At 50.6% G+C, this 14857-nt stretch overlaps 1 protein-coding gene across 3 annotated transcripts in view; it reads right to left on the bottom strand.

Annotated features, from left to right (window-relative positions):
• Positions 1-14857, bottom strand: part of INPP5D (inositol polyphosphate-5-phosphatase D) — a 147517-nt gene that overhangs the window by 87246 nt on the left and 45414 nt on the right. For all 3 annotated transcript variants that reach the window (XM_064372881.1, XM_064372882.1, XM_064372884.1), the window contains exon 3: positions 1529-1679. In XM_064372881.1, coding sequence (XP_064228951.1) covers positions 1529-1679 — 151 coding nt within the window. The remainder of the gene's footprint in view (positions 1-1528; positions 1680-14857) is intronic.

Below are 14857 nucleotides of genomic sequence, written 5' to 3' on the forward strand. Positions count from 1 at the left end.
AGAGGCTGCAATGAGCCGAGATCGCACTACTGCACTCCAGCCTGGTGACAAAGCAAGACTCCGTCTCAAGAAGAAAAAAATAAAAAGAAACACCTTCCTCATCCTTCCAGTTAGGCGCAGGGTCCGCTCCTTCACTCTCCTCACAGTGAAATTCAGCAGATTGCAATGATGCTAATGACCGTAGCTGCGTGTATTGAGTGCTTAGTATTAATATGTACCTGGCTCTGGGTGCTACATTTCTTGACTCATTTGATTTTTGGGATACCACATGAGGCAGATACTATTTGTCATTCTCTCTCTCTCTCTCTCTCTCTTTATTTATTTTTGAGATAGAGTCTCACTCTGTTGTCAGACTGGAGTGCAGGGGCACGATCTCGGCTCGCTGCAACCTCTGTCTCCCAGGTTCAAGCAATTCTCCTGCCTCAGCCTCCCGAGTAGCTGGGAATACAGGCGTGTACCACCATGCCCAGCTAATTTTTTGTATGACGGGGTTTCACCATGTTGGCCAGGCTGGTCTTGATCTCTTGACCTCATGTCACATTGCTCTGGTTCAAGGTGACAACTGTAGATTAGGTGGGTCCTGTTATCAGAGGGAGATCGTTGGCTTGTTCTCTCTTTTTAAAGGCTAGTCAAGTTAAGCAGTGGAAGTGGAGAAGGACTTTTTACCATCTTTCTTTCTCTCTCTCTTTTTTTCCTTAGACAAGGTCTTGTTCTGTCACCTAGGCTAGAGTGCAGTGGTACAATCATGGCTCACTGCAACCTTGAACTCCTGGGCTCAAGGGATCCTCCTGCCTCGCCCTCCCAAGTAGCTAGGACTATAGGCCTGAGCCACCATGCCTGAGTAAATTTTTTTTTTTTGAGACAGTCTTGCTCTATCACCAGGCTGGAGTGCAGTGGCGTGCTCTTGGCTCACTGCAACCTCCGCCTCCCAGGTTCAAGCGATTCCCATGCCTCAGCCTCCCGAGTAGCTGGGATTACAGGTGCGTGCCATGATGCCCAGTTATTTTTTTGTATTTTAGTAGAGATGGGGTTTCACCATGTTGGCCAGGATGGCCTGGATCTCCTGACCTCAGCCTCCCAAAGTGCTGGGATTACAGGCGTGAGTCACCATGCCCAGCCCTGGATAAATTTTTTAAAAAACTTTTTGTAGAGACAGGGTTGCCTATGTTGCCCAGGGGGGTCTCAAACTCCTGGCCTCAAGCAATCCTCCCATCTGGACCTCCCAAAGTGCTGAGATTACAGGTGCGAGCCACCACACCTAGCCTTATTTTTACTGTCTCTTTAAAGAGAAGTCTGTGATTCAGAGAGGTCAGGTAATTTCCCCAAGGTCACACAGCTAATAAGCTGTGGGGGAGGAATTTGAACCCACGTCTGCCTGACCCCAGAGCCTGTGTTCGTAACTTGTCCTTAACTGCCATGCCAATAATCTCCCTCTCATGACAGGACCCTCCGAATCTACAAGCACTCAAGGTGGGTGCAGAGCAATTCCCCAAAAGCACCTCCTGCCATCCTGCCCCTCCCTCCCTACCTGTGTCCTCCTCAGGGTCATCGCCTGTGTCCTCTTCCTCCAGCGGCACTGGGTATTGCAGATGGGTCACCAGCCCCATGTTTTCCTTCTTGTAAAACTCGATGAGCTGGTCCAGCTTGGTAAAGAACCTCATGGGGACGCCTTCAGATGCCTGAGGACAGAAAACCCAAACAGACGCACATGTTAACCGACTAGAATGTCTTGCAACCACAAAGGCCACCTGCGAGGCTGAGGAGTGACTGTGATCCAGGAAAAGCCCTGGGTTCCTAGCAGGGTGTGTGACCCTCACGCCCACGCCCTCACTCACATCCTGCAAGGGCCTCCCCAGGGGCCCTTCTGCAAAAGGCACACAGACGATCGTTCTTAAGATCTGCTTTTCTTTCCGGTTTTAAAAAAACTTTTATTTTTTAAAGTATTTTTGGGCCAGGTGCAGTGGCTTATGCCTGTAATCCCAGCACTTTGGGAGGCCAAGGCAGGTAGATCACCTGAGGTCAGGAGTTCGAGACCAGCCTGGCCAACATGATGAAACTCTACTAAAAAGAAAAGGAATACAAAAATTAGCCCTGTGTTGTGGTGGGTGCCTGTAATCCCAGCTTCTCAGGAGGCAGAGACAAGAGAATTGCTTGAACTTGGGAGGTGGAGGTTGCAGTGAGCCAAGATCGTGCCACTGCACTCCAGCTTGGGCAACAGAGTGAGACTCAGTCTCGAAATAAAATAATAACATAACATAACATAAAATAAAATAAATTTTTTTTAAATAAGAAATTTGTCTGGGTGCAGTGGCTCATGCTTATAATCCCAGCACTTTGGGAGGCTGAGGCATGTGGGTCACTTGAGGTCAGGAGCTCAAGACTAGTCTGGCCAACATGGTGAAACCCCAACTCTACTAAAAATACAAAAATTAGCCAGGTGTGGTGGCGCAAACCTGTAATTCCAGCTACTCGGAAGGCTGAGGCAGGAGAATCACTTGAACTCAGGAGGCAGAGGTTGCAGTGAGCTGAGATAGTGCCACTGCACTCCAGCCTGGGTGACAGAGTGAGACCCTGCCTCAAAAAAAAGAAAAGAAAGAAATCACATGTAATCTCACAACCCTGAGATACCTATTTTCAACAGTTTAGAATATGTTTTTCTAGACCTTGTGTGTTTGGTGGGAAAGTCATTTTTATTTTTTCCTTCATGAAGATCTTTAAAAAAATACACACACACAGGAAAAAATCAATTCCAGCAATTGCTTTAATTTTTTTTTATTTGTTATAGTTGTTTTTATCAAAACTCAGAACATGATCTACCCGGTTTGTATCTGTTGCTGATAGCACTGGGACTTGGGGGTAATTGTGCTCAGCTATTCAAATGTCCTGGGGCAGATCCCTTTCCTTTAAGCCCTGTGGCTCCAGCAGGTAGTTCCAGGTAGTCCCTGAGCAGCCAGCCCCACCCCTACCTCACCCTTTACGCTCTTGCCAGGCCCGGCCCTTAGGGGCAGCTGAAAGGGAGCAAGGGCTCAGGCAGTTAGTGGGTACAGGAATGAGCCCCTAAGAGGCATTCCCTCGGGTGGGGCTTCCCTGGCCTGGAGTAACATAGCGCCCCTGGTAACTGCTAAGTGCCTGTGATTCACCCTGTGCTCATAACAATCACCACGTCAGTGACTTTCAGGATTTTTGTTTTTGTTTTTGTTTTTGAGACAGTCTCACTGTCACCCAGGCTGAAGTGCAGTGGTACAGTCTCAACTCACTGCAGCCTCCGTCTCCTGAGTTCAAGTGATTCTCCAGCCTCAGCCTCCCAAGCGGCCAGGATTGCAGGTGCCCACCACCACACCCAGCTAATTTTTGTAATTTTAGTAGAGACAGGGTTTCACCATGCTGGCCATGCTGGTCTCGAGCTCCTGACCTCAAGTAATCTGCCCGCCTCAGCCTCCCAAAGTGCTGGGATTACAGGTGTGAGCCACCACACCCGGCAACTTTCAGGTCATTTAAAAATTAGTTGAAAAGCCTCCATCCTTGGAGTTGGAAGTCAAGGATCCCACTGCTCCTCTGGGGGCTGCCAGCTGCCTTCTTTCTGGAGGGAATGGGACCCATCGCCTGTGGGAAATGAGACCCATAGGCAAGTACGATGGAGACTGGAAAGCCCACCCTGGTTGGTGAGCGGGCTGGGTCTGGGCTGAGCGTGGCTGGGTCAAGTGTTGACCTTCCTGCCTCCAAGTCAGATATCTATTGGGATTGGGATTGATTTGGGAGGCTGGGAGGGTGCCTGAAGGTCTTCAGGATTACAGGCAAGTACAATCAGGAGAGCAGATGAGGCAGGATGACCCAGCCTGGGACAGATTCAGGCATCAGGGAGCAGGGTTAGGACTCAGACCTGTTCCCGAGGCTTTGTGCCTGGGTGGCTGAATCCAAGGCCTAGTGAAGGACACATATACCCGTTTCACTGACCTGCAATTCAGAGCTGCCCATTGGGCTCTGTCTCTGTCTCTGTCTCTGTCTGTCTCTCTCTTTCCAAGGGTATTTTTGTGTGTGCATATGCATTGCACACACGTATAAGTTTGTGCCTAGGGGTATGTGTGTGTGTTTATATGTGTATCTTAAGCTAGTTAGTAAATTTATAGAGTTTAGCAAAAGGGTGTTTTAAATTCTTTTCAATAAATTTCCCTTGTTTCCCCAAAGCCCCATGTTAAGCAATCTCTTTCAAACATTGTTGAACCAGAAATATCTGAGGAGCAGCTGCCGGGCCTTCTAAAAAGTAATGTGAATAGGTTCAAAAACCAAAGTGAACAGAATAACAAAAATAATTTGATACGATGCAGGATCTATGAACTTCATTCAGTTAAAGGAGTCGTGAAAAGTGTCAGCCTGCCCAAAAATGTGCAGCTAATAGATGACAAGCAATTAAGGGCATGGAAAAGGAATATGACGATACCAAAGGAAGTCAAAGGGGAATGCCTCATGTGTGAATCCAGAAAGAGATTCTAGGCTGGAGGGTATCTGAGGAACGAGTGTTTGAGCGCTTCAGATCTGGGAATTTAAGATGCACCAATGCTAAAACCTAGTAAGATATGTTATTTTGGGCCGGGCGCGGTGGCTTATGCCTATAATCCCAGCACTTTGGGAGGCCGAGGCGGGTGGATCACGAGGTCAAGAGATCGAGACCATCCTGGTCAACATGGTGAAGCCCCGTCTCTACTAAAAACACAAAAATTAGCTGGGCATGGTGGCGCGCACCTGTAGTCCCAGCTACTCAGGAGGTTGAGGCAGGAGAATTGCTTGAACCCAGGAGGCGGAGGTTGCGGTGAGCCGAGATCGGCCATTGCACTCCAGACTGGGTAACAAGAGCGAAACTCCGTCTCAAAAAAAAAAAAAGATATGTTATTTTATGCACCTCTAAGAAGCTGAACCACAGAGTATGTTACACCATTGATTATAGACATATTTGCCTCCAAAGACGTGAAATCAGAAAGGTAAACATCTTAGACTTGATGACATACGCTGTGTACTAGGAACGGACCAATTTAAAAGGGTCCCTGTGGATCCAGTGAGGCCACTGCGTGTACCTGGCCTGCTCCCAGAGGCCAGGGAGCCAGGGTCTGGCAGACCAAGGCTGCCGGAGGCCTGGGTTCCCAGGAAGGGAGAGAATGCAGGGTAGAAGCCAAGCCTCACGTGGCAAGCTGATAATGGCCACTGAGAAGTGTGCTGGGGAGGGAGCCTTCCTCCACGTCTCCCCTCCGAGGGGAAAGCACCCAAGAAGGGCAAGCCGGTCCAGAGCAAGCAGATCCACTGGGGCAGACCCCAGCTGAGGGCAAAGCTGCTGTGTGCAGTGGGCCTGCAGGAAGCCGCCTGTGCCTGCAGGCAGCGAAGACAGGAGACAGCAAAGGCAGGGCACCAACCAGGCAGAGGCAGGTGTCCCGGGAGAAAATCTCTGTGGGGGGTTCCTCATAAGGCTTTGACAGGGATAACAGAGAACTTATGTTCAAAGCACATTCTAGAACAGGAAAAGCAAGGGTCAGAGCTCAACACGGGATCATAGAAGCTACTGAGCCGGCTGGGGATTGTGGTCCAGACAGGTGGGTGGTGAGGAGCGTGGTCTAGCCTCAGTGTGTGCAGTGCAGAGAGGAGCAGTCCACTCACAGCACTGCATTCTGAGCCTGGGCCCAGAAAGATCCTGCCTCAGGGTCTGATGGCCAAGGGAACAGGGCCGAGTGGCCGGTGGGGGGATGGGTCGGTTCGAAGGGTGACTAACAATCCCCACCCAGTCAAAGCCAGGAGGGGCTTCCAGGCGAACAGTGCACTGACATCCGCAGGCCAGCAGGAGCAGGGGGGTCCTGTGGGGACGAGCCTGGGGGTTCCCACCCACAGCAGGCCAAGTCCATACCACCCAGCCTCACACCCACAGTCAGGAGCAGGTCTGCGCCTTGCTGTGTTACCCCCAGACTGTGCCTCAGGGCCTGGCAATTGGAGCAGCAATTAGTGGTTCTGTGGATTTGCCGCCCTGGGGTCAGGATGACAGACAAGAGTTGGAGCCAGGAGGAGGGATGATCAGGGAGGGCCTTCTGTGGGTCTGGGACTGGGGACGCAGAGAAACTGTGGCCGGCAGGGGAGCTGCCCCCGCAGCACATCCGCCAAAGGTGGTGCCTTTTCAGCAATTGTAAAAGGCCAAGCGTGAATAAGCTGCCACGTGCATTTCTCATGTGCACCATCCAGAGTCCTGGCAGGAGGCAGATGTCACATTAAACTGAGGAACGTGCGGAGACTGTAGGGACGGGGTGTGGGGATACCAGTAACAGTCAGTATAGCCCCCCAGAACTTGCACAGTTACCACCCTAGAAAGATCACAGGCAAGAAGTGGGTGCTGGAACCGAGGGGCCTGCCCAGCAGGAGCTGTGGCCTCCCATGGAGCGGAACATGAAGACCTCACAGGAGGGGACAGGGCAGTAGATCCCCACCCCCAACAACCTGCCTGTCATCTAGCTGCAGCTCCCATTGGCTAAACCCAATGGGGAAGCAGGCGACAGGGAAGCGAATGAATCGGGGAGCAAATGGAAGACACTTAGCACATAAAGCCCACGGTGAAAAGGCGCGCAACCAGGCAGAGGGAAAGCAAGTGCCCGTGTCCCCCCATGACTTGTCCGGGCTTGGATCGGGAGGTTAGCACCAGCCACACTTCTGACCAAGGAGGGGGCTGCCCTAGGTTCCTAATGGCTCAGGCTGCCAGATTTCATTCTCATTCCACAGCGGCCGCCTTCCTGAAAAGAGTCGTTAAGTCATTTTGAAACAGAGAAGGAAACCAGGAAACCGTGAAGGCCCAAGTTATCCGGGACAGGATCCCTGCAATGGTTACCAGTGGCCCGCAAGTGATGCCCTTGGTCACGTGGTTTCTGCCGTGGCAGCTCTCCCTCGTCTCTGGAGTGAATGCCTCCCCCTTTAGCAGGTAACTAGAGCACACCATGGCCAGCCTGATTTTGAGCAATTCCAAGAGCAGTATTTCCTTCTTTAAGTAGGCTTGTTAAGTTATGACGTCTTGGCCGGAGGTGGTGGCTCATGCCTGTATTCCCAGCACTTTGGGAGGCCAAGGCAGGTGGATCACGAGGTCAGGAGTTCAAGACCAGCCTGGTCAAAATGGTGAAACCCCATCTCTACTAAAAATACAAAAATTAGCTGGGCACGGTGGCAGGCGCCTGTAATCCCAGCTACTCGGGAAGCTGAGGCAGGAGAATCTCTTGAACTCAGGTGGCAAAGGTTTCAGTGAGCTGAGATTGGGCCACATTGCACTCTAACCTGGGTGACAAAGTGAGACTTTGTCTTAAAAAAAGAAAAAATTATGACACCTCGGCTGGACACGTGGCTCACACCTGTAATCCCAGCACTTTGGGAGGCCGAGGCGAGCAAATTGCTGGAGCCCAGGCTATGAGGACCAGCCTGTGTGAGATGGTGAGACTCTATCTACAAAAAATACAAATATTATTAGCCAGATGTAGTGGTGCACAGCTGTAGTCCCTACTGAGGTGGGAGGATTGCTTGGAGGAGGTGGAGGTTGCAGTGAGCCACAATCACAACACTGCATTCCTGCCTGGGTGACAGAGCAAGACCCTGTCTCAAAAAAAAAAAAAAAAAAAAAAAATTCTGACATCGCAGGATCAGAGTAGCTCTGCCTTCCGGGCTCATTGGATCAACAGAATGGACGTGAACTTGTGGTCATAGCCAAAAGTTAAGCAGGAAAAAAACCAAACATGGTAGGGGTTAGTTCAGATCGTGAAACAAAATACTTCCCTCTTCTCCTGCCTCCCATTACAATCTCTAGGTCTGTAGAAAGTTCTGGGCGATTTCCAGCAGGATCATTTTTACAGAGTCTGCAGACGGCTCCCCACCAAGCCCGGCTTAGAATCAACAGCTGGCTCTGCCTCATGTCAGAACTGCTGTGCCTGCCTCCCCACAAGCTCCGAAGCGGTTGATGGAAAGGAACCCTGCTTGGCTCAGCCTCACAGTCCCTCAAGTCTCCTTGCAGAGGAGGCTGGTTGGAAACATAATGACAGCCCCCACCACTGTGTTGAGGGGCGTGTGCATTGCAGAAAATGCACCTCTCCCGTCAAAAAAAAGGTGTAGAGGGAACCAGAGAGTGGATTGCCAAGCGGGGCCTTGCTGGGAGAGGCGCCTTTGTCTGACTGCTTGGCACCTGAGCTCACTTAGGTAGCAATACCCCTGGGGAAGGTACAGAGAAAGGGGAGAGGGGCTGCCTATGGCTCCAGGATTCAGGATGGGAGGGTGCTGGGGTCTTTAAAACAAAAACAGCTGGTGTCCAGACTGTTGGAGGCTCAGGGCTGCATATGCTGAGAAGAACTGCATTTCCAGAAACAGTTTTTGGGCTGTGACTTTCCAACACCATCCAGGAAAGTCACACCATCCAGGAAAGTCATTGCACAGGCTCGAGTTTCCCAGGCAGTAATTTTAATTCTAGCACTGTTTGTTGTCTCTAATTGAGGCCTAAAGGAGGACTAGGCACAGAGGAAGCCCGTGCAGGAGCCCCGGGGTGCTGGGAACCCCCCACCAGGCTCTGCCAAGCTTTGTTTTAAGGGGAAGAGCATACAGAATGATTGTAGAAATTTTACCAATGGTGGGACAGTATTAAGAAGTGGGAAACAGGCCAGGCTCGGTGGCTCACGCCTGTAATCCCAGCACTTTGGGAGACCAAGGTGGGCGGATCACCTGAGGTCAACAATTCAAAACCAGCTTGGCCAGCATGGTGAGACCTCATCTCTACTGAAAATAGAACATTAGCTAGGTGTGGTGGCGCGTGCCTGTAATCCCAGCTACTTGGGAGGCTGGGGCAGGAGAATCACTTGAACCTGGGAGGCGGAGGTTGCAGTGAGTCAAGATTGCACCACTGCACTCCAGCCCGGGCAACAAGAGTGAAACTCTGTCTCAAAAAAAAAAAAGAAATGGGGAAACAAACCAAAACAAAATAACCCTGCTCAGCTGCTCCCAGCCTGCTCAGCTGCTCCCACCCTGCTCAGCTGCTCCCACCCTGCTCAGCTGCTCCCACCCTGCTCAGCTGCTCCTACACCAAAGCATTTGTCTCAGGTTAGATGAGAAAGCCACTAGAGAGGCCTCGAAGACAGTGAGAATACCACTCGGCTGTGGTGGAGAGGATGCTATGGGTTTGCGGGGTGGTTGCTGTTTTTATTACTTTCATTTCCCTGTGAGGAGACCCCCTCTCCAGCCTGTAGAGGTTGGGAAGTTTTTGAAGGCCACAGAGGCAGAGCTGGATTCAGTCCAGGCCTCAGAGCCCACCAACCCAGGTGCCTACATGTCTGAAGGCTGAGCAAGGGGCAGTGTGGAATCTGACTGTGCAGGCCCAGCCTTTGTGTTCTGGAAGGCGACCTCCTTTCGTGTTTGCTCTGCTATGAGCCAGCTCATCCGAGGGAAAGGATGGACGCAGCCTCCTGTCCAGCTCCCACTGCGGGTGGGAGCCACCTCCTCCCGGCCTGGCATCTCCCCTCTCTGCAACCCCTGACATGCTTTCCCGTCCTTCTCTCCTGCCCTCAGGACAGTTTCAACCTTTAACCACCTCCTCTCCCCCAAACCTAATACTCATAGACCCCCACGTGGGTGAAGAAGTGGGAGAGAAAGAGAGGCCAGAGTTTGGGTCTCTCGGGGCGTGGGCCTGGCAGAGTTTGAGTTTTGTCTTAAGAGTGGTTTGGAGCTACAATTAACAGCTGGTGTGTGTGTGATGTGATCAGATTTACACTTTAGAACTTTCGCCTCAGCTACGGTCTGGATGCTGGGGGTTCAAGCAACCCCACTCTAGTGCTTGAATTGGGGAGATGCAGCAGCAGGAGAGAGGCAAGCACGCAGCTGGAACCAGATTCGCCCAGGGACTTGGCAACGCAGCGAACAGGGCACAGTGGGCGAGCGAGAACCAGGGAGGGGCCCCCCGATCTCTGGCTGCAGTAACTTGGTTGATGTCGGTGACATTTAATGAGAAAGGAAAGGTAGGCAGCGTGGGGAAGCAGGAGGCTAGATTTGGGAAGAGCTTTTGAGGCCTCCTTCAGACCCAGGAATCCCTCTTCAGCCACATGGCTTTGAATGGACTCCAAAATGTGTGATCTTAGAAAAACAATTGTTGAATGTGGCTTTTGTTAAGGGAAAAAAAAATTACAAACAAAACAGTCAGCTCTTCGTCTTTCCTCCCTGCTCTTTTCTTTAAAATTTTTATGGCTCCTTTTCTTTCCCTTCCTTTGAAGTGTCCAGGGCCAGCAGGTCTCAGACCTTGGGGCCAAGGAGGTGGTCAGGATGGAGGAGGCTGCAGAGCCAGTGGGGCTGAGGGAGCAGCTGGGATAAGGACGTGACTAGGGCCTTAGAAGCCTGCACAGCCGGGACCAAGGAGGAGGGAGTAGCATCAGAGCCAGAAACGGGGTATACACAGGGGAATAAGCCGGTAGTCCAATATACGGGAAAGAAGCAGGAGCCACACTTCTCACTCTCAGAGAAAGGAGCTACAAACACAGAAGGGAAAAGGTCTCACGTCTGTGGAGGATTGGATTGGAATGGGAAATGTCTGCGTGAACTGGGGCTTTTAAGATATAGAGGTAAATACCGGTCGGGCGCAGTGGCTTACACCTGTAATCCAAGCACTTTTGGGAGGCCAAGGTGAGTGGATCACCTGAGGTCCCAAGTTTGAGACCAGCTGGCTAACATGGTGAAACCCCATCTCTACTAAAAATACAAAAATGAGCCAGGTGTGGTGGCAACGCCTGTAATTTCAGCTACTTGAGAGGCTGAAGCAGGAGAATTGCTGGAACCCGCGAGGCAGAGGTTGCAGTAAGCCGAGATCACACCACTGCACTCTAGCCCAGGAAACAGAGTGAGATTCTGTATCAAAGGAAAAAAAGAGATATATAGATAAATACAGGTGCATGAATGAGCGTGTGTGCAGACACATATTCCTCACTCTGTCTGCTGAGAGGACCCACAACGCTCCAACAGCAGCGAGCACCCCTGCTGCTCATATCTTGGCTGCTAAATGTCATTCTCCATGAAAAACAGCCCATGCTCCTTGAGAGATGGCTGATTCTGGCAGCCTTTGAATCAAGGGCCAAGAAGATCTAATGAGTACCTGCAACACCTGTTGCCCCAGAAAGCAAGAAAATGCTAAAAAAAAAAAAAAAAAAAAATTATGGAGATTGGTCAAAAGGATACAGGAGCCAGGAACCAACTGAAGCCACAGCTGAAAGATGCCTCTAGCACAGTTCAGACACCAAAATGAATAATAAAAATCGTTATCATCCATCCAATCAAATCGGAGTTCAGGAGTCTATACTGACGTAAATAAAGGAGAAGGGAAGGCTCCTCCCCGCAGTGGGAGGCCAATTAACAATTGTTGGCAACCGTCATAGTACTAACTGATTCAGGCAAGAATCGTCAATACATGCTAAACAATGTGGGTGAGAGTTTGAGGGAAAAAGTTATTAAATTGTTTTCTTTTCTCGAGACAGGGTCTCACTCTGTTGTCCAGGCTGGAGTGCAGTGGCCTGATCATGGCTCACTGCAGCCTCGACCTCACAGGCTCTGGCGATCCTCCCACCTCAGTACCCCAAGTACCTGAGACTATAGGTGCGCATCACCACATTCTGCTAATTTTTTTGTATTTTTTGTAGAGACAGGATTTTGCCATGTTGCCCAGGCTGGTCTCAAACTCCTGGACTCAGGTGATTCACCTGTCTCGGTCTCTTAAAGTGCTAGGATTACAGGCGTGAGCCACTGCACCTGGCCTTAAACTGTTTTTAAAAGCAGAAACTAGTAACTTTACAATCCTCATTGTAACCTGGCAGACACCACCTTAACCAAGTGCCCAGTGTTAATTTCTGCAGTAACAGAGCAGAGCGCCACTGTGCCCCCTGAGACAGGTGCAGAGGGGACACAGCGTTGCTGCTATGCACTCCTGCAGAAAACACAGAACCCAGGCCCCATCATGTGGAGACGCCTGAAAACCCAAAATTGGCGGACGGTCTACAAAATTATTAGCCTATTCTATTGAAAAATGCCAAGGTCACGAAAGACAAGGAAAGGCAAGGAAGTGTGCCCAACTAAAGGACACTAAAGGGATATGACAATTACATGTAACACATCATCCTGGATTGAGCCTCAGCCCAGAGGGGGGAAATTCTGTGTGTGTGTGTGTGTGTGTGTGTGTGTGTATATATGTGTGTGTGTGTGTGTGTGTATATAAAAGTGATATATAACCTCCATAAATATGTAAATAATACACGTATATATTGTTATTGAGACTAAAAATCATTTGAATCAAGGGTCTAAGAATTAGATGGTGGTATTTTATCCATGTTAATTTCCTGATTTTGATGGTCAAATGGGCGTACAAAGAAGAGTCTTTATCACTTAGGGAAAACGCATTGATATGTTTAGGGACAATGGGGCATTGTCAGCAACTTACCTGTCAATAATTCAGAAAAATGGTAATAGTAATATGAGTGAAAGGATGATACACAGTATGCTAAAACATTAATTGGGGAAAGCAAAGGGTACACAGGAAAATTCTTTGTGCCATTCTTAAAAATGTTCTATAAGTCATATTATCTTTTTCTTAACCACTTTTTTCGGCTGGATATGATGGCTCACACCTGTAACCCCAGCACTTTGGGAGGCCAAGGCGGGTAGATCACAAGATCAAGAGATCAAGACCATCCTGACCAACGTGGTGAAACCTCATCTCTACTGAAAATACAAAAACTAGCTGGGCGTGGTGGTGGGCACCTGTAGTCCCAGTTACTCAGGAGACTGAGGCAGGAGAATCGCTTGAACCCGGGAGGCAGAGGTTGTAGGGAGCCGAGATGGCACCACTGCACTCCAGCCTGGCAACAGAGTGAGGCTCCATTTCAAAAACCAAACCAAAAACTCGCTTTTTCCTTTTTTCCTTTTTTTTTTTTTTTAGAGATGGAGTCTCGCTCTGTCGCCAGGCTGGAGTGCAGTGGTGCAAAAAAAAAGAAAGCGTCTTGCCTAAAGGTGTCTATTTTTATCATACAAAAACATTCCCAGTCTATATACTTCTAGAGGTTTCTGTACAAAAGCTACAGGTACCTTGGAAACACCTACGATGCCCAGATAGTTGTAACAATGCTCATACCAATAATAAAAAGGTCAATCACAGAGAACCAGAGTCACACAGCAGCACGCAGAGACCAGGGTGCGGTGACTGCTACAGCCCACGACAAGCACTGTGGTGAGTGCAGGCGGCCCCCTAGCTCGCCTGGGCTGTCTCAGCCAAAGACAGTGCTGTGGGGCTGGCCAGAGGGGAGGGGCTGCACTCTCTTCAGCAGCACAGGTGTCTCGGCTGGGGCTGGAGGATGGAGGTGGGATGGGCAGTGTGCATTGGCGTGGTGAAGCTCAGCTCCTGCAAGTTTCCATCCACAGATGAGCAGGGCAGGTCTCATTTTGTGACCAGGAGAGGGGCTCTGGCTGGGAGAGGAAGGGCAGAGGAATGGGAGTAGAGAGGACATAGCTTCCGTTCTCTTCCACAACCCATGGCTTGATTTAGCTTCTGGAATGACTGAGCAACAGAGATTGATGATGTGCACTCTCGGGGCAAGGTTTTGTGGGTCTCGGGGCGCAAACTGAAGCGTAGCACTGGGCCAGAGGCCATCCCCTCTCTGCCATGCAGCAGCTGGAAGACTGAGGATGAGTGGCTTTGGCGCCTGGCACAGAGCCCTCAGTTGGGACAGTGACCTTGGTGTTCTCATGGTACCAGGGGCAGTGCCTGTCAGAGACGTGCACATTAGGAGGTGGCAAAGGAGGAAGGAACGGTGCCCTGTGCTGTGCTGGGAAGGAACAGGGAGGAGCTCCTTGAGGCATCTCAAAAATACTGGTGGGAACTTTCGAGGGGGCAAAATTTCTGGCAGTCAGGCTGCAGGGAATTTGAGCTGGCACATCTCACCAAGATGGCCTGATTTTGTGGGTTCCTGGGGCTTGGAAGGCTGTGAGCGGTAACCGGCACTTGGAAGGAGAGAAAGGAGGCAACACAGTAAGACCTGAGCTTGACTTCTCTTTAAAAAAAGAAAACTCTAAAAAAAAAAAAAGAGAATGGATGTTGATTGATCATTAGATGTGGAAGGAAGTGGGCCAGATATGCTCACATATGTTATCTAATTTATATTTTATGTAATAATGCAGGTGGGTTTGCTATCTCCAGCTTACAGATGAGGAAACTGAGTCTCAGAGAGGTTGAGGAGCTTGCCTGAGCAGTCAGAGATGTTGTCAGAAGAGCAGCACCCCGGGGAACATTTCGAGATGAGAAAGGGGCTGGGAGGTGGTGGGAGGGAGACGCCTGGAGTCTCTAGCTAGATGGTAGTGAGATCCAGGAGGAGGACAGGTGCAGAGCCAGGGGGCTGCCAGCCCAGGGCAGAGAAGGCAGCCAGAGACGCTGTTGCAGACACAAGCCACTCGGGCTCAGCAGGTGGGTAGTGTGGGGTGAAACCTGGTGTTTGGGGAGTCCACCTCCTGGAGGACAGCAGGTCTGCCCCTACGGTGGACTGAGGGGTGGGAGGGGGAAGCTGGCACTTGCCATCTCTGGGCACAGTCCAGTCTCTACTGGCCTGTCCCAGGCTTGGTCCCAAACCACATGTCTAGAAACTTGAAAAGGGTGAAAGCCAATGCCAGTCTCAGTCAGAAATTCAGTGTGCAGAAAGGTGGCGCTGAGGAAGAGGCCCAAGCTTAAGAGAAGGAAAGCGAAGACTGAGCCCGAGCACCCACCTTGCCTCCACCCACTCACTAGCTGGAGCCAGCGGGGACATCATCACTCCCACCCCAGACACCCGGCTCTTCCGAGCTCCCCAGC

This window comes from Aotus nancymaae, unplaced genomic scaffold (assembly GCF_030222135.1).
Source record: "Aotus nancymaae isolate 86718 unplaced genomic scaffold, 86718_ANA_hifiasm-v0.15.2.pri h1tg000008l, whole genome shotgun sequence".
NCBI lineage: Eukaryota > Metazoa > Chordata > Mammalia > Primates > Aotidae > Aotus > Aotus nancymaae.